Source organism: Phoenix dactylifera, chromosome 9 (genome assembly GCF_051530095.1).
Source record: "Phoenix dactylifera cultivar Ajwa chromosome 9, Ajwa_hap1_PhDact_Kaust_v1.1, whole genome shotgun sequence".
In the NCBI taxonomy this organism is placed as follows: domain Eukaryota; kingdom Viridiplantae; phylum Streptophyta; class Magnoliopsida; order Arecales; family Arecaceae; genus Phoenix; species Phoenix dactylifera.
Window position 1 is genome coordinate 26,521,589 of NC_143198.1, and position 18,879 is coordinate 26,540,467.

The window sequence follows — 18,879 nt, forward strand, 5'->3', positions numbered from 1 at the left end:
GCTCGCTCCGTAATCTGAGCCTTAGCCTCCAAGACCTTCGCCACAATCCGGTCTTCAGCCTCGGAGGAGACCCTCAGCAGATTAGCCTGAGCCTCCTTATGCTTCGCCTCGGCAGCAGTGCGAGCGGCTTCAGCTTCCTCCAGGCGCGAACGGAGCTCTTGGCCGTTCGCGCGGGACCTCTCCAAGGCTGACTCCAATTCGCCCAGTTTGGCTTCAAGAGACCGGGTTCGGTTGCGGGCGCTGTCGGCAGACCACTGAGCCTTCTCCCACCTCTCTCGATAGTCCGCGACCTTCCGGGACTGCTTTTCAGCTCGTTCCTCCGCCTTCTTAACCCTGCTTTCGAGGCCCGAGGCGACTTTGAGTTGCTCCCGAGCTTCCAACAGTTGCTTCTCGAGGGCGGCGAAGCCGAGTGCCCGCTCTTCGGCCTCCCGGAGCCTTGCCTCGAGGTCCCCGGTCGTCCTGCCCGCCACAGCCTGGCCTCCCTCTTCCACTGCTTTCAGTCGGTCCTCGGCCTTCGCCAGAAGCCCCGCCTGTTCCTTGTAGCACTCCTCTAGACGGATCATGTACTGGGCGAGCTAAGAGATAGGAAAAGTGAGGGCGTCAGGCGGAGAACAACAGAGCTAATAAATGGTGAAAAGCGGCCAGAAGAACACTCACCGACATGAGACAGACGCAGCTGGCAGCCCCGACGTCAGAGACCCCCAACTCCCGGACCCGCCGACGGTCCTTCTCCAGCAGCACTGTTTCGATGAGGCTTCGGGCGCCATCGGTAGTGAAGGCCGACCCCGATTTCTCCCCGGAGCCGGATGGTGGTTCTGCAGCCTTACCCTTATCCATCACCTGGGGAAGAGTCCTGCTGATTGTGCTCGGGGCGGGGGTCACTCCAGGAATTGATAGGGCCCCGCTCGGCCGGGGCCTCGGCGCGTCCCTCCTTGAATCATCAGGAGCCGGCTGAGTCGAAGGCCGGGCCGGGGACCGATCACGTCCGACCCGTCCGTCTTGAGCGGGCTCGGATGATACCTCCGGAATAGCGGCAGTCTCACCACCGGAGGGCTGATACAGCGTCAGCTGCCGGTCCGTGCCCACGGCGTCTCCCTGATCGGTGGGCCCGGACTCGTCGGTCGGCGTCGGAGGCACCTCCTTGCGGGACTTCTTCGCCGGCGGGGCCCCGCTCGGAGGAGCTCGTTTCCTCCTCCGGACCGCTTCCAGTAGGGACGACCTACCAACAGCCGGTCCCTTGTCCGACCGCATGACGTCGTCAATCTCTGCAACAAGAACGAGATGGTCGAGGGCTGAGAAACCGAAGGAAAGAACGAGACGGAAGAGGAGAAAAGAGTCAAAAAAGAAATGGTGGCGGGCTCACGGTCGGTGGGGACCGAGCTCAGACCGACATTCACCAAGGTATCCTCGGAAATAAGGCGGGCCACCGGGGGGAGCTGGCCCTCGGCAACCAACCCCTTCAAGGCGGCCAAGCCATCGGATTCCTCCCTCGACAGTCTCGATAGGCCGATCGGGGACTTCATCGGCGTCTCCCAGGTCGCCCTGATTTCCCAAGAGGGATCTACATCGATGAAGAAGAAACGCTCCTTCCAGCCGTGAATGGAGGAAGGAGCCTCTTTGACGAGGCCGCACCCTCGCCGCGCCGCAAAGCACCACCACCCTTTGTCCTGGGGGTGGCCACTCAGGCTGTAGAACTCCCAAAAAACATTCAGAGTGGCGGGAATCTCGTGCATGCGGCAGAGAACCTGGAAGACCGTCAGGGCACGCCACGAGTTCGGCACCAGCTGCGTCGGCGCAACTCTTAAACCCCGGAGTACCTGCACGACTAAGTTCGAAGGGGGAAAGCGGAACCCGGCCTGGAGAATGCCCTCATTGATGGCGATCTTCCCTGGAGGAGGATGGGACATCCTCTCCTCAGGCCCCGGGAGCGTAACGTTGCAGGCCTCGGGAAGGTGGCACCGAGCCACGAGTTTGTCTAAGTCTTCGGCGACCAGCTCTGACTTAATGTGGTCTGCTCTCACTTCGCCCATTCCTAATGGCCAATAAACCTACGGTCAGGACGGGGACAAGAAGGGGGGAAAGACCGGGACGACTGGGGTACACTAGTACAAAAGGAGAAAGTATGGAGAGCCCTAAGTAGAAGAATGGGGTAACTCACCGGAAGAGAAGGAAGAACGGCTCCGAGAGCGTCAAAGGAGAAGCAAGCGAACAGTCCGACGGTAACAACGGCAGCGCAAAGGGAAAACTCGAAAATGTCTGTAAAGAGGAAGACGGACGGGGGAGGGCCCCCGGTTAAATAGGCGGAAAGGCGGGTGATGCCTCGATGACGCCAGAGGACGCCTGGCCGCCGAAGGGTCGCTCGCGCCCCAAAGGCGAATCGGCACCATTAAGGAAGGATGTCCGCCGAAATCCTCAGACTGCCAGGTCAGCAACAACCGCCATACGCCATAAAGAAGGCGGGGAGCTCGAAGCGCGCGCGCCTCTCCGAGGGATGGCGGCAATCTCGAAGCATCACTCCCTTCATCCGTTCCCCTACTGGTTCCAGGCTCGGAAGTGGGGGGCTACTGTTACGGGGGAACTAAGCCGCCATGCTCCACGTGACCGGCACGCGCGCCCATGAAGACTACGGCTGTCCTTTGATCCAGCAATCCGACCCCGAGTCGGACATCTTCGGCTCCACAGCCCGACCTCGAGTCGGCTGCCCTTCGATCCAGCAGTCCGGCCCCGAGTCGGACATCTTCGGCTTCGCAGCCCGACCCCGAGTCGGCTGCCCCTTAATCTAGCAATCCGACCCCAAGTCGGATATCCTCAGCACCGCAGCCCGACCCCGAGTCGGCTGCCCCCTGATCCAGCACTCCGACCCCGAGTCGGAGATCTCTTGATAACGACAGGCTGCTTCCCAGAGGCACGCCGAGGCCTCCTGCTCCACTACTCCCTGCAACGGCTGTATCCGATGCTGTTCCACGATCTCCTGTATCAGCCGTACAAAGCGGAACTCCACTACGCCCTGTCATGGCCGTACCCAGCGCTGCTCCACGACGCCCTGTAACGGCCATGTCAGTGGCCACTCCATCGCGCCCCACGATGACAAACCCCCCTGAGAGACCCCCCAGCCAGGTATATATGCGGCTGGGGGGAGAAGGGGGGGTAAGCAATATCTTCCAGAGTACTCTCTTGCTTGCTATTATTATCTCTCCTTCTCCTCCAATCTCCTCTGACTTGATCGTCGGAGGGCCCCCACTACCCCAGTGGTGGTGCGAGGCTTGTTCGCAGGTTTCCCGGTGGAAGGTGGAGCGTAACCAACACCAACCAAGACAACTCAGACGGAACCCCGTTCACACCGCTGTGTCAATCGTTCTCGGTTTGGACCACCAGCAACAATATCATTTGTAAAAAAAAAAAATTTGATATCTATCAGATTCAAACTCTCAGCCTGACTATATTTTAGACCCTGCCAATTGGGGGTTATGCATTGGCACTTTGATTATTATTGAGCTCATTGATTCTAGTTCTAGCCTTGTCATGTGGTATTTTGGCCCACTCTATAGGATATAAATGTGGTTCTATTTCTGGTCTAGCTACAGGGTATAAATGTGGCCATAATTAAAGGCTGTTGAGTTGAATATGATTTGTTCCGAATCAGATTTATGATTATGTATATGAATATTTGAAAGATATAGATCTTAATAAATTTGTATTTTGAAATAGAATTAGTTATGTCTTTATACCAATTCATGGTAATTTGTGTTTTACTATTGTATCATATGTTATTATATGAATATCTAGTTAAGATATTCACTATTTTCTGAACTGTTTAGCTCATCATACGACGTTTTATTTTTTCCGAGATCCGAAGAATTAGCTTGATTCGAAAATTTATCCTGATAAAGCGATTAAAGACAAAATTTTGACATTTTATTTAGATTATATTTTATTTTAGAGTTGATATAAGATTTTGAAATATTATTGGCTTTGTAAAACTTTTAATTTTATTATTTAAATTAGAATTTAAATATTAATTATTTAAATTTATTTTGTTGTTTGTGTATGATATTATATAGAGATGCTTTGTATGTTTATAATTTTTTTTTTTTATAAATATGTGATGGTTGCTGCGATTTCTTACCTGCGATTTTGGGTCATAGGTGACATGAATCTTTGATTTAGATGGTTGTATTCCAGGGCTTCCTACCGTGTTCCATGAGATGATTCGGTGCGTTAGGTGCCATTACTTTGGGAAAGCTTTTCTTGCCGTTAAAAATAAAATCAGTTCTTATTTTCCAAATGCAATATAAATTAGGTTGCATTTGTTCATTGTCCCTTCTATCCTGGTGCTGAAGTCACGGGCCACATAAAGTGGTCATGATCGGGCCTTCGCATCGTGGGGCCACGGGCCACATAAAGCTGATCATGCTAAGGTTTAAAGCATAAAAGATATTAAATTTTATAAACATCGAGCCGAAAGCTTGATTGAAAATATTATATATATATACACCTTCTTATATATATATATATATATATATATATATATATATATATACCTTCTTAAATATATAAATTATATAAATATTTTTATAAAATTACTATATATATATATTATATGTATCCGTTGTTAAAAAATAATCAGCTTAAAACTAAAATAACTGAAATACTTTTATAAATAAATATAAAAAATATATAAGGATATTCACGCAAATAGCAACTTTATATGAATATTCATACAATTTTTTATATTTAGAAGGACATGCATTTCAAAATTTTATTAAAAAGAAATCAAAACTCGACTCGAACTTACTAAATCTTTTATGATTCAGTTAGATTGACAAGTCAAAAAAAAATTGAGTCACATTATCAATTTTTTTTTTTAAGTTCATGACTCGTTCAAGTTAGAATATTATAGGTGATCATTTTGATAATACTATTCTCTATTTGATTTTAATATAATTATCATTATTGAATCTATGGCATCTATATATTTTTTATTATTTTTAAAAGATTAAAACATATCAAATTTAAATTAATTATAAATACGTATATTAGTAAAATATTTTTTAGTGATTTGTAAATGTCGAATTGTTATTTGTTTTTGAGGTAAAAATTTCGTAAAAGCAACATGATTCATTTGATAAGCGATGATATTTATATGAGATCATATGCAAAATAATATTAATCTTTTTTTTGCTATTTTTTTATTAAGAACAACTGAATTATCTTTACTAAATTTTGATTATTTCTTATTGGATTTTTTGAAGTGTACACTCTTCTAAATATGCGTAATTCATGAATATCCTTGCAACATTGCTATTTACACGTGTATCTTTATAAAGTTTTCTTTTAGTGTGTCTACCTGTAAGGGCAATTCAATTATTTCAAATATAAATCGTTTATTTTTTTAACAACATTAGATGGTATGGATATATATTAAAAAAAAGTATATATGTAAAATAAATATTTTATAAGGATATATATGAAAATAGCAATTTTATAAAAATATTTATATAATTTTATATATTTTAGAGGGTATACATTACAAAAAATTAAAATAAACAGAGTTTAGATCCAAGATCGGGCCATGATTAGCTATAGAGCCGGAAGACATTGGAGGTAGGCAATTAAGGAGCCACCCCACAAGAGTATGATGGGTCGCCTTGTCCGTGGCCCTCCAATGTCTTGAATTAATGTGGTTTTGGTTGGTCCCCTCCGAAAGCTTCAAACCACCTAACGCATCCCTTTCACCGTCCCGTGCATGAGGCACCGACAAAGCCAAAATATCACACCATACAAAATATTTTCCGCTCCTAGTCCTATAGATCCAAAATTTTCCTTTTTTTTTTTTGTGAAAAAATAGGAAGGAGGGGGAGGAGGTGAACCTCACCTGCATAGCAGACCCCACTGGACTCCTATTCCACCAGAAAATATTCGATGCATGCCGTAAGTTTTCGCGTACTCTCTTCGACCCATGGGCTCCTCCTACTGGGATCAATATCCATGTGTGAGTACGTTACCCCAGCACCATTTAGATACCGGCAGACCGGATAGCGATTCCATTGAATGAGCCAGGCGAAGGGCATCTGATCCCCACATTCAATTAACGCTCGTGCATTTCGAATCTGAGCCACTCCAGTGGAATTAAAGTCCCGTTTCCATCGTGCTACTGCCTCAGTAACAAAATTTCCCTTTCACCGTCCCATGGATGAGGCAAAAGATAGTCAAATTATATCACATTAAGCTGAAGGCAGTGTAAACGCCAATGCCCCAAGAATTATTAAACAGCATGTGCCATCATTGAACTAGAAAACAACTCTAATCAAGGTGCAAAACATAAACGACCCCAAATTAAGCAGAACAGAAGCCGAGATTACCAGGATTTCTTGTTAGCTCTCCTCTCTTGCTGCTTTGGCCTCATTCAGTTCCTTGATGAGTTCTCCCATGGCGACATAAGAAGATCCACCCACCTCCACCGCCTTCCTCGCCATCACCCCGAGCTCCCTCGCCCTGTTTCTCATCCCCTCTGCTTCCTCCCCCCCACCCATCACCCTCGACACCACCCTCGCTATAACGTCCCCCTTCACCACGCTAACCTTCTCCTCTTCCACCACATACTCGGTGGCTCCGACACCAATCCCCACCTTCAGCACGTCCACGATTAGCCTCTCGTTGACGAACTGGTCGGCGAATAGCGGCCAAGTGACCATCGGCAGACCGGAGGTCGCCGCCTCCAGACAAGAATTCCAGCCACAGTGAGTCAAAAATCCTCCAACCGCCGGATGGTTCAATATAAGTATCTGCGGCGCCCACCCTCTTATAATCATCCCTTTCCCTCCTCCCAACACCCTCTGTTCATACCCTTCCGGCAGCCACTCCGAGCTTTTGTTCCTCACCACCCAGATGAATGGTGTGTTGGAGGCCTCGAAACCCAGTGCCATTTCACGAAGCTGGGCTGGAGAAAACTGGAACAAACTACCGAAGCAAACGTACAATACCGAGCTGGGGGGCTTGCAGTCGAGCCAGCTCAAACAGTTGGCCGAGTCGAGGCAAGCCGTGTCCCCCCTGCTGGACTTCTCGTCGAAGTCTTTGTTGCAGAGCGACACCGGGCCAACGGGCCACGTCTTCCTTCCGGCGACCTTCTTATAGTGGTCGGCGAAGTCCGGCTCGAGCTCGTAAAAACTGTTGACCAGCACGCCGGAGCAACCCATCTCAGCCTCGCCCAACTGACGGAAGAAATCGCCCAAGAAGGAGCTGATTTTGGATAAATCTGGGATCTGGGACCGCTTCAACTCGATGCGGCGCGGGAGGCCGAGGATGACGACGGTCTCGGGGTCGTCGGGCAGGCTCTCGAGAGGGGGCTTTGGGCGGTTCATGCTATGGCTGACGGAGAGGGCAAGGAGGCTCATGCCATGGAAGAAGAGCAGCGGTATACCGAGCTCCTTTGCGAGGCCGAGAGTCCACGGGTAGAACATATCGGCGACGATGCAGTCAGGGCGGATCTCTCTGAGAACCTGGTCGAACGGTTGGCATAGGCTAGCGAGGCAGCCGAGGAAGTTCTGCCGGGCGACTTGTGTCGGGAGGCAGGACATGTTTTCGCAGTCAACGGCAGCGGAGGAGGGGAAGTGGAGGAGGGCGACGGTGATACGGTGGCGGAGGGAGTCGTCGGCGCGGTTGATGGTGGAATGGACGGCGGCGGCGTTGGCCGGGGTGGTGAGGACCGTGGCCCTGACGCCACGAGCGGCGAAGAGTTTGGCCATGTCGACCATGGGGATCATGTGGCCGGGGGTCAGGAGAGGGAAGAAGAGGATATGGAGTTCTTCAGAGGCTAAGTCCATGGTGTTTGTTAGGAGAAGGGGCAAAGAATGGAGGGGAAGAGTGCCAAGGTATTTGAGGAAGAGGGACCTCAAATTTGTTGCTAGCGTTCCCTGCTCCTTGCTTTAACTAGGTCCGAGGAGTGGGGACCTGAACTTGCATAGTATCCGTGTGTGTTGGAAGTTTCGTGGAATGCTGTCGCCCACACGGTGGATGGGAAATTAATTTGTGCGCGGGACCGACTTGGCACGGTGACATGGAAGGCTGGATTAGTGCTCGACCACTTGCTTCTCTTAACCAGTAATAGCTCAAAGATAGGTTTCAGTTATATTATTAACTAAAATAAATATTTGATGAATGTCTTGTAATCATGTAGGCTTGGTTGTCGCATGCCGTCTAAAAGTTGTCAGATATGTTCTCCTGCTGCTAGGATTTCACTTTTCAGGGCTCGTTTGGTTCGCGGGAAAAGAAGGGGGGAAAGTGTGGTCAACGGGAAAGTAATGAGATGCCTCTTGTTTGGTTGGAGTTTTCAAAGGAGAGAGAAGGGAAAGTTGTATTCCCATGGGAATGTGATTCCCACATTTCATGGGAAAGTCTTTCCCATGAGAAACATGGGAAAGTTACTTTCCCATGAGGCGGGAATCACTCCATTTTTACTTTTTCCCAAAAAGTCCCTTCAGCATTAAAGAAGCATTAAAGAGGTATTAAAAACCTAATTTTTATTAAGGGCATAATAGGAATTATATATAACTTTCCTAGGAAAGTGGATGGCCAACCAAACATAAGCACCTTGGAAATTTGTCACTTTCCCATGGTCAACCAAACATGCCAAAAGTACTTTCCTGGGCATCCTCTTCCTAGGAATTTGTTTTCCAGGAATCATATTCCTAGGAAGGAAAATACTTCCCGCGAACCAAACGAGCCCTCAATTCCATCTCTCCTCTTCCCGCGATTGAAACCGGCGACGGCTGCGAGGCGAGCAGAAAGAGTGAAAAAGAGAAAGAAGACTTCAACTCTGCAGGAAGAGATTGCAACTAGGAGCGTTTGAAGTTCATCACGCGAGTCTCCACTCTGCGAGTGCAATTACCTTCCAACTCTGCAGATTGAAGAGTCCTCGTGCAACATGCCAAAAGTGGAATGACAATAAAATTTACCATCCATGTTACATTTGATGATGCTAAAACAAAATGAAGAAAAAAAAAATTAAGCTAGGCAAAGATACTGCCTATTTGTCTGTTTGCAAACAGCTTGCAGATGAAAATGAAGTCAAACTGCAGTGAACATAAGAGGATTGGAGTGTAGGGACTAGGTTATTAGCATAAATGTGCCTAAATTATCCAGCATTAAATGTTACTTTTAATCTATTGATTGTTACAAGCCTATTCTACATCTTTGTGGTCTTTCTTCCTTTTTATTTATTTATTTATTTATTTTATGGATGGGCTGCTCAAACTGCTCTCACATGGGCACAACCAGCTACATCACTATCAAGAAGACTACAAAGATTAAAAGGAATTGAGAACTACTGAGACCATAAAAACTTTTCGGAATGCTGGGCAGCGAAAGAGGTGACCTAATCAGCCGTTTGGTTTGCCTCCCGAAGGACGTGTTTAACCTGGATAGCCCGACACTTCCATAGCATCCAACGCATGTTATACAGAAGCGGGTGCTCCACCTCCTCTTGTCTCTCTGCCTGGAGGCGATCAATCAAGACAACAGAGTCCCTCTCCAGTATGATCTTGTCAGCCTCCAACACATGTCTCGCATAGGATAGCCCCTCCCATGTAGTTCTGATCTCCGCCCCAAGTGCTGAGGCCTCGCTGGACCGACAACCCCCCGCCACAAGCAGCCTGGCACCATGATCTCTAATCACAAATGCCACATCTGCCCACTCTCCACTGGCGGGCATGCTCCCATCAAAATTCACTTTAAGATGGCCAGGGGATGGGAGCTCCCAAGAGACAAGAAAAAACCTGGGCGTTATAGTAGTGGAGGAGGGGTTTCAGATGTCCCTAGCCATCACCAATGAATCCAGCTCAATCGACTCAATGACCTCAATTGCCTGATGGAGAGCTCGCTGAACAACAACCCTCAGGGGGGCCCTCTTACCCTCAAAGACCCTGGTGTTCCTGTCCAGCCAAATATGATAAGCCAAGTAGACAGCAGCAATACCCCATCTAACTGTGCCCAGTGATCGTACTGTGGACCTCACCTGTCGGAGAAAGTTCCCTGTCGCAAAACCAGAATCCGGAATGGGGAACGAAGCCCTCCTCCGAACCTGGGCTGCCCGTGGGCACTCAAACAGAATATGACTGACAGTCACCACTGAGTCGTAGCAGTCCAAAAAGAATCTTGACTATACCTCCTTGACTAAGTTTACAACATTCACATGAGAATTAGTGCTTATTGAACCTACTCCCATGGAACGTGACCAACAACCATCCAATCTCCATCCTTGTCTTCACAACTGAGCACATATTCATATCCATTCAGAAGATCCATCAATCGGATCTCAGATAATTCATCTCTGCCCGGTATTTTATGAGAACCCCATTGGTCTGAAATGCCACAACTCACGAAAACAAGTAAACTCCTCCTTATGCTAGCACAAAATTTGAAACTATGAAAATATCAACTAAAGGGGGACTGCAGAGAAAAAATAAGAATTTTGCATCTATTTTTGCTTCACATGATACTTCTTCCATACTAATTTCAAACACAAAAGCATGTCATTTCGTAATGTTCTCTTCGAAATATTTTCTCAGATATTCCTAATAATATGAGAAGATGAAAAATATCCCAAATAAAAGCCAGAATTTGCCAACTTGATCTCCATTTCTGAAATAAGTAGATAAAACTAATGTAACATAGGTGTGCTCTACCTAAATATTGCTTTGCAGTATTCAAAATTATGGAAGGATGTGTTTCTAAACTCCTGTAGATGTATGCCCGAAAAAAGGGTAAGACTGTAAAATTGACAATTCTAACAAGGCTATACAAGTAGCCTAATTTTATAGACAATTCTAACAAGACTATACAAGTAGCCCAATTCTACTAGTTCAGATAAAACCAACAAAAATTTTCAAAGAAAGGGAAAAATGCAACATAGAAACTACCGTATTGTCAAAAGTGCTCTAAAGTTTCTTCTAGGCATATTAGAGCATTAAGGAATGCACCCCGTGCAGCAAATATGTTTATAACCATTTTTTCAACCGTCGTGCATCAAAATCTAACAGCTCCCAACCTTATCTAAAGTAATAAGGTGGGGGCAGCGTGCCAGCCTCCACCGGATCTTTCACGAATATTATTAGAATTGATCATCCTTGATCTCTATTAAATCACTTATACCCTAATCTGAGCATGATTAAATAAATTTTGCTTTGATCGAAGTAACCGGAATGTCGGACATTTCTGCTTAGTCAGCCCTATAAGAATATCAGAATGTAGAATTTTTATTCTTAAATTAATCATGATTAAATTTTAATAAAATAATAATGCAATTTTGGATATCAGGTTTGAAGGAGAATTTCAGAATTAGTTGGATTGTCCGCTCGTTATTGGTACAGGTAAGTAATGATCTTCCTTTTCTATATTTTTTATTTATATAATATTATTTTTACATCAAAGTAATTGTTAATCAATTTATATATGATTTATGAATTTTACGAGATGGCGATTTGAATGAAAAATAGATATGTAATTTGAAGTAATATTTTTCGAACTATCAATCACAGCGGAGGGGAGTCGACTTTATGATATCTCTACTTCTAGAGCTGAGCTTAGAGTTGCTTAGAAAGAAATTACTTATGTATGAGTCAGATTGGGATTGAGCGCATCTATTTGAAAAGTAACTCGGCTATTGTGATCAGGTGGATTTGGGACCACATGGGAGCACGGAATGAGCATCCGCTGCTACAGGACATTAGAAATCTTTTGAGGAATTGTGTGGCCTTCTAAGTTACTTATGCTTATTGTGAGACGAACAATGCAGCTGACTGGATCGCCTCATTTGTTACGAGTACTCCGACAGTTGAATTTGTAAGAGCTATGAGTCTGCTCCACCCCTTTTTCATTACCTTCTTTTTTTTTTGATTTTCTTTCATGTATTCATACTAGAAGGGTATGATGTATCCAACTTACCAAAAAAAAGATATATTATTTACTGATCTTATATCGTATATACATATTTTAATTAGATTATTATTATATATATATCATTTGTAAAAATAACTTTGACTATTAGCACTTTGATTATTATTGAGCTCATTGATTCTACTTCTAGCCCTGTTACATGGTATTTTGGCCCACTCCGTATGGTATAAATGCGGTTCTATTTCTGGCCTAGCTACAGGATATAAGGGTGGCCATAATTAAAGGTTGTTGAGTTGAATATGATTTATTTTGAATCGGAATTATGATTATGTATATGAATATTTGAAAGATATGGATCTAAATAGATTTGTATCTTGAAACAGAATTAGTTATGCCTTTATACTGATTCGTGGTAATTTATATTTTACTATTATATCATATGTTATTATATGAATTATCTAGTTAAGATATTCATTATTTTCTGGACTATCTAGCTCATTATACGACTTTTTATTTTTTTTTACAGATCCGAAGAATTAGTTTGACTCGAAAATTTATTCTAGAAGAGTGATTAAAGACAAAATTTTGATATCTTTATTTAGATTATATTTTATTTTAGAGTTGATGCAAGATTTTGAAATATTATTGGCTTTGTAAGGCTTTAATTTTGTTATTTAAATTAAAATTTAAATATTAATTATTTAATTTTATTTTGTTATTTATATATATATTATGTTGAGATGTCTTGTATGTTTATGAAATTTTTTTTGTATAAATATATGACGGTTGCTGTGACTTCTTACGTGCAATTTTGGGCCATGGGGGACATGGATCTTTGATTTAGATGGTTGTATTCCAGGCCCTCCTACCGTTTTTCATGAGATGACTCGGTGCGTTAGTTGCCATCGCTTTGGGAAAGCTTTTCTTGCCATTAAAAATAAAATCAGTTCTTATTTTCCAAATGTACTATAAATTAGGGGGCATACCGCATATGTTCGTTGTCACTTTTATCCTGGTGCTGAAGTCACGGGCCGCACAAAGTTGTCATGATCGGGCCTTCTGCATCGTGGGGCCACGGGCCACATAAAGCTGATCATGCTCAGGTTTTAAGCATAAAAAATATTAAATTTTATAAACATTGAGCCGAAAGCTTGATTGAAAATATTATATATATATATATATATATATATATATATATATATATATATATAAACACACCTTTTTATATATATATACCTTCTTAAATATATAAATTATATAAATATTTTTATAAAATCATTATATATATATATATATATTATGTATCCGTAAACAATCATTGAATGATTTAAGCTGAGGAACATAGAGGTCTCTCCCACCATATTTTGACATACCTCTTTCATAGTGTTGAAATCACCTACCACTAACTAGGGGCCTTGTACAACCTTAGATTAAATGACTTTCCCCCTTTGATTGAGTTCTTCTGACTTCTTTATTGAACTTGAAGACAGCTCAACTCCTAGCTTAACCCAGAACAAGACCATTGTTAAAAAATAAACAGTTTAAAACTAAAATAACTGAAATACCTTTATGAATAAATATGCAAAAAAAAATATAAGAATATTTACACAAATAGCAACTTTATGTGAATACTCATATAATTTTTCATATTTAGGAGGGTATATGTTTAAAAAAATCTATTAACAAAAATTAAAACTCGGTTGGAACTTGCTAAATCTTTTATGATTCAGTTGGATTGACAAGTCAAAAAAAAAAATTTGAGTCACATTGTCAATTTTTTTTAAGATCATGACTCATTCAAGTTGGAATATTATAGGCGATCATTTTGGTAAAACTATTCTTCATTTGATTTTGATACAATTATCATTATTGAATCTATGAGATATATATATTTTTCATTATTTTTAAAAGATTAAAGCATATCAAATTTAAATTAATCATAGATGCTTAGATTAGTAAAATATTTTTTACTGACTTGTAAATGTCAAATTGTTGTTTGTTTTTGAGGCAAAAATTTTATAAAAACAACATGATTCACTTGATAAGAGTTGATATTAATATGAAATCATGTGACAGGATAATATTAATCTTTTTTACCATATTTTTTTTATTAAGGACAACTGAATTATCTTTACTAAATTTTGATTATTTTTTATTGAATTTTTTGTAGTGTATACTCTTATAAATATGCGTAATTCATGAATATCCTTGCAAAGTTGCTATTCGCACGTGTATCTTTATAAATTTTTTTTAGCATGTCTATCTGCAAGGGTATTTTAGTCATTTCAAATATAAATCGTTTATTTTTTAACGACATTAGATAGTATGGGTGTATATATTAAATATAAATATATATAATAAATATTTTATGAGGGTATGTATGAAAATAGAAATTTTATAAAATATTAATATAATTCTATATATTTTAGAGGGTATGCATGTAAAAAAAAAAATAGAGTTTAGATCCAAGATCCGGTTCAGCTCTAGAGCTTGAAGACATTTGAGGTTGACAATTAACGAGCCACCTCACAAGAGTAGTCTGATGAGTCGCCTTGTCCATGACCCTCCAATGTCATGAGTAGTGTGGTTTTGGTTATTCCATTTCCAAAGCTTCAAACTACCAAACGCATCTCTTTTTTTTGTGCTCAGACCCTCTGAATTCAACTGATAACCGTGGCCGAGTCACCCTTTAGGATAATCGAACTGGCCTGTAGCACTCGCCATGCATATCGAAGATCCGTTCATGCAGCTCTCCTGAGCCCAAAATCGAAATGTCCCAAACGCATCCCTTTCACCGGCCAGTGCATGAGGCCCAAACAAAAATAAAATGTCACACCATACAAAATATTTTCCCTCCTAGTTCTACAGACCACCAAACATCTCTCTTTCACCGTCCCGTGGACGAAGCAAAAGACAGCCAAATTATATCACGTTAAGCTGAAGGCAGTATAAACGACACTGCCCCAAGAATTATTAAACAGAATGTGCCATCATTGAACTAGAAAACAATCCTAATCGAGGTGCAAAACATAAACGACCCCAAATTAAGCAGGACAGAAGCCAAGATTACCAGGATTTCTTGTTAGCTCTTCTCTCTTGCTGCTTTGGCCTCATTCAGTTCCTTGATGAGTTCTCCCATGGCGACATAAGAAGATCCACCCAGCTCCACCGCCTTCGTCGCCATCACCCCGAGCTCCCTCGCCCTCTTTCTCATCCCCTCTGCCTCCTCCCCCCCACCCATCACCCTCGACACCACCCACCCTATAACGTCCCCCTTCACCACCCTAACCTCCTCCTCTTCCACCACATACTCGGTGGTTCCGACACCAATCCCCACCTTCAGTACGTCCACAATTAGCCTCTCGTTGAAGAACTGGTCGCCGAATAGCGGCCAAGTGACCATCGGCTGACCGGAGGTCACCGCCTCCAGACAAGAATTCCAGCCACAGTGCGTCAAAAATCCTCCCACCGCCGGATGGTTCAATATAAGTATCTGCGGCGCCCACCCTCTTATAATCATCCCTTTCCCTCCTCCCAACACCCTCTCCTCATACCCTTCCGGCAGCCACTCCGAGCTTTTGTTCCTCACCACCCAGATGAATGGTGTGTTGGAGTCCTCGAAACCCAGTGCCATTTCGCGAAGCTGGGCTGGAGAAAACTGGAACAAACTTCCGAAGCAAACGTACAATACCGAGCTGGGGGGCTTGCCGTCGAGCCAGCTCAAACAGTTGGCCGAGTCGATGCAAGCCGTGTCCCCCCTGCTGGACTTCTCGTCCAAGTCTTTGTTGCAGAGCGACACCGGGCCAACGGGCCACGTCTTCCTTCCGGTGGCCTTCTTATAGTGGTCGGCGAAGTCCGGCTCGAGCTCGTAAAAACTGTTGACCAGCACGCCGGAGCAACCCATCTCAGCCTCGCCCAGCTGACGGAAGAAATCGCCCAAGAAGGAGCTGATTTTGGATAAATCTGGGATCTGGGACCTCTTCAACTCGATGCGGCGCGGGAGGCCGAGGACGACGACGGTCTCGGGGTCGTCGGGCAGGCTCTCGAGAGGGGTCTTTGGGCGGTGCACGCTATGGTTGACGGAGAGGGCAAGGAGGCTCATGCCATGGAAGAAGAGTAGCGGTATACCGAGCTCCTTTGCGAGGCCGAGAGTCCACGGGTAGAACATATCGGCGACGATGCAGTCAGGGCGGATCTCCCCGAGAACCTGGTCGAACGGTTGGCGTAGGCTAGCGAGGCAGCCGAGGAAGTTCTGCCGGGCGACCTGTGTCGGGAGGCAGGACATGTTTTCGCAGTCAACGGCAGCGGAGGAGGGGAAGTGGAGGAGGGCGACGGTGATACGGTGGCGGAGGGAGTCGTCGGCGCGGTTGATGGTGGACTGGACGGCGGCGGCGTTAGCCGGGGTGGTGAGGACCGTGGCCCTGACGCCACGAGCGGCGAATAGTTTGGCCATGTCGACCATGGGGATCATGTGGCCGGGGGCCAGGAGAGGGAAGAAGAGGATATGGAGTTCTTCAGAGGCTAAGTCCATGGTGTTTGTTAGGAGAAGGGGCAAAGAATGGAGGGGAAGAGTGCCAAGGTATTTGAGGAAGAGGGACCTCAAATTTGTTGCTGGCGTTCCCTGCTCCTTGCTTTAACTAAGCTCGAGTAGTGGGGACTTGAACTTGCATAGAATCCGTATGCGTTGAAAGTTTCGCGGAATCCTGTCGGCCACGCTGTGGATGGGAAATTAATTTGTCCGCGGCACCGACTTGGCACGGTGACATGGGAGTTTGGAGTAGTGCTGGACCACGTGATTCTCTTGACCGCTGAAAGAAAGGTTTCAGTTATATTATTATTAAGTACGTCCTGACTCCTGACACATTTAAATTTTTTATTCCATTATAAATATTTGATGACTGTCTTGTAATCATGTAGTCTTGATTGTCACGTGCCATCTAAAATTATCGATCCGTTCTCCTCCGGAGTCCTGAGTCCTGCTGATATATGTATAAAAAATTTTTAACCTCTTACTGCTAGAATTTCACTTTTCAATTCCATCCCCCTTCCTTCCCAGCCACCGGAAACCAGCGACGGCAGCGAGACGAGCAGAAAGAGAGATAAAAGTTGGAGGGAGAGACAGCAACTAGAAACATTAGAAGTTCATCACATGAGTCTCCACTCTGCAATTGCACTGACCTTCAACTCTGCGGCTAGAGGAGTCCTCATGCAATGTGCCAAAAGTGGAATGATAATAAAATTTACCATCCATGTTCCATCTGATGATGCCAAAACAAAATGAAGGGAAAAAAATTAATCTTGGCAAAGATACTGCCTATTGGTCTGTTTGCAAACAGCTTGCAGAAGAAAATGAAGTCAAACTGCAGTGGACATAAGAGGATTGGAATGTAGGGACTAGGTTATTGGTGTACATGTGCCTAAATTATCTAGCATTAAATGTTACTTTTAATCTATTGATTGTTGCAGGCCTATTATACATCTTTGTGGTCTTTCCTTCTTGACTATGCCTCCTTGACTACGTCTACAACATTCACATCAGAATTAGTGGATATTGAACTTACTCCCATGGAACGTGACCAACAACCATCCAATCTCCATCCTTGTCTTCACAAGTGAGCACATATTCATATCCATTCAGAAGATCCATCAATCGGATCTCAGATAATTCATCTCTGCTTGGTATTTCATGAGAACCCCATTGGTCTGAAATGCCACAAATCACGAAAACAAGTAAACTCCTCCTCATGCTAGCACAAAATTAGAAGCTATGAAAATATCAATTAAAGGGGGATTGTGGAGAAAAAATAAGAATTTTGCATATATTTTTGCTTCACATGTTACTGCTTCCACACTAATTTCAAACACAAAAGCATGTCATTACGTAATGTTCTCTTCGAAATATTTTCTCAGATATTCCTAATAATATGAGGAGATGAAAAATTTTCCAAATAAAAGCCAGAGTTTGCCAACTTGATCTCCATTTCTGAAATAAGTAAATAAAACTAATGTAACATAAGTGCGCTCTACCTAAATATTGCTTTGCAGTATTCAAAAATTATGGAAGGATGTGTTTCGAAACTCCTGTAGATGTATTCCGGGAAAAAAGGTAAGACTGTAAGATAGACAATTCTAACAAGACTATACAAGCAGCCCAATTCTATTAGTTCAAATAAAACCAACAAATATTTTCAAAGAAAGGGGAAAAAGCAACATAGAAGCTACAGCATTGTCAAAAGTGCTCTAAAGTTTCTTCTAGGCATATTTTATTACCATTTTTTCAACCATCATGCATCAAAATCTATTATTCAGTCCAAGCTGAAAAAGGAATAAATTGATTGGGTTTCTGAAGAGAAGCATGGAACATACATCAAAACCATAGATATATTCGATAAAGAAAACAAAAAAATAGCATTGAGGTCAAATTCATCTGGAAAAATCAACATGAGATGGGGAAAAAGCCAGAGGTTACAGATTGTAAATCAGCTGAACATCAAGTGCTGACGACAGCTCCTTATAGTTATACGTTTTAAGGTCAACTTGCCTCAGGTACAGGGCTCCATCCATGCTAAGCTTGACACACAAACAACCATATCCTATTTTCCTTCAGCATCTTCTTTGTTCTCCTCTGGGTTAGTAGCTATTGTGTTCTTCAATGGTCAACCCTGCAAGTAAGATGGTCTTCCAACTCTTGCACGACGACCCTCCAACTTTTCTAGTTGCCATCTCTTCCAACTCTGCTCTCTCTTTCTTACTCTCCTTGCAAGCCAGTCTCTAGTCGCCGGAACAAGTGATAGGGTTGAAAAGTGAATCCTAGCAGCAAAAGGGAAGAAAAGGGAGGAGGATAAATTCGTGGCACTTTTTCTGATCCGAATAGAAAAATTTTGGAAGTTCGATAACTTAATTGTACTAAATTGAAGTTCAGGGGAGAACTGAAAACTCTCAAAATGTTTAGAATTTTTGACCCCAGGGAGAAAATTGAAAATCTTC

At 43.5% G+C, this 18,879-nt stretch overlaps 2 protein-coding genes across 2 annotated transcripts; both read right to left on the reverse strand.

Annotated features, from left to right (window-relative positions):
* Positions 1 to 3,675: 3,675 nt before the first annotated feature.
* Positions 3,676 to 7,921, reverse strand: LOC103715012 (scopoletin glucosyltransferase-like). The gene is made up of 2 exons (XM_088704660.2): positions 6,363 to 7,921; positions 3,676 to 6,176 (listed from the first exon to the last, which is right to left on the reverse strand). The coding sequence occupies exon 1, from the start codon at positions 7,821 to 7,823 to the stop codon at positions 6,375 to 6,377; it is 1,449 nt and encodes a 482-aa protein (XP_088560786.2). The 5' UTR covers positions 7,824 to 7,921; the 3' UTR covers positions 3,676 to 6,176; positions 6,363 to 6,374.
* Positions 7,922 to 14,804: 6,883 nt separating this feature from the next.
* Positions 14,805 to 16,423, reverse strand: LOC103715011 (scopoletin glucosyltransferase-like). The gene has a single exon (XM_008802511.6). It carries the CDS (start codon positions 16,421 to 16,423, stop codon positions 14,975 to 14,977), a length of 1,449 nt encoding a protein of 482 aa, XP_008800733.3. The 3' UTR covers positions 14,805 to 14,974.
* Positions 16,424 to 18,879: the final 2,456 nt, after the last annotated feature.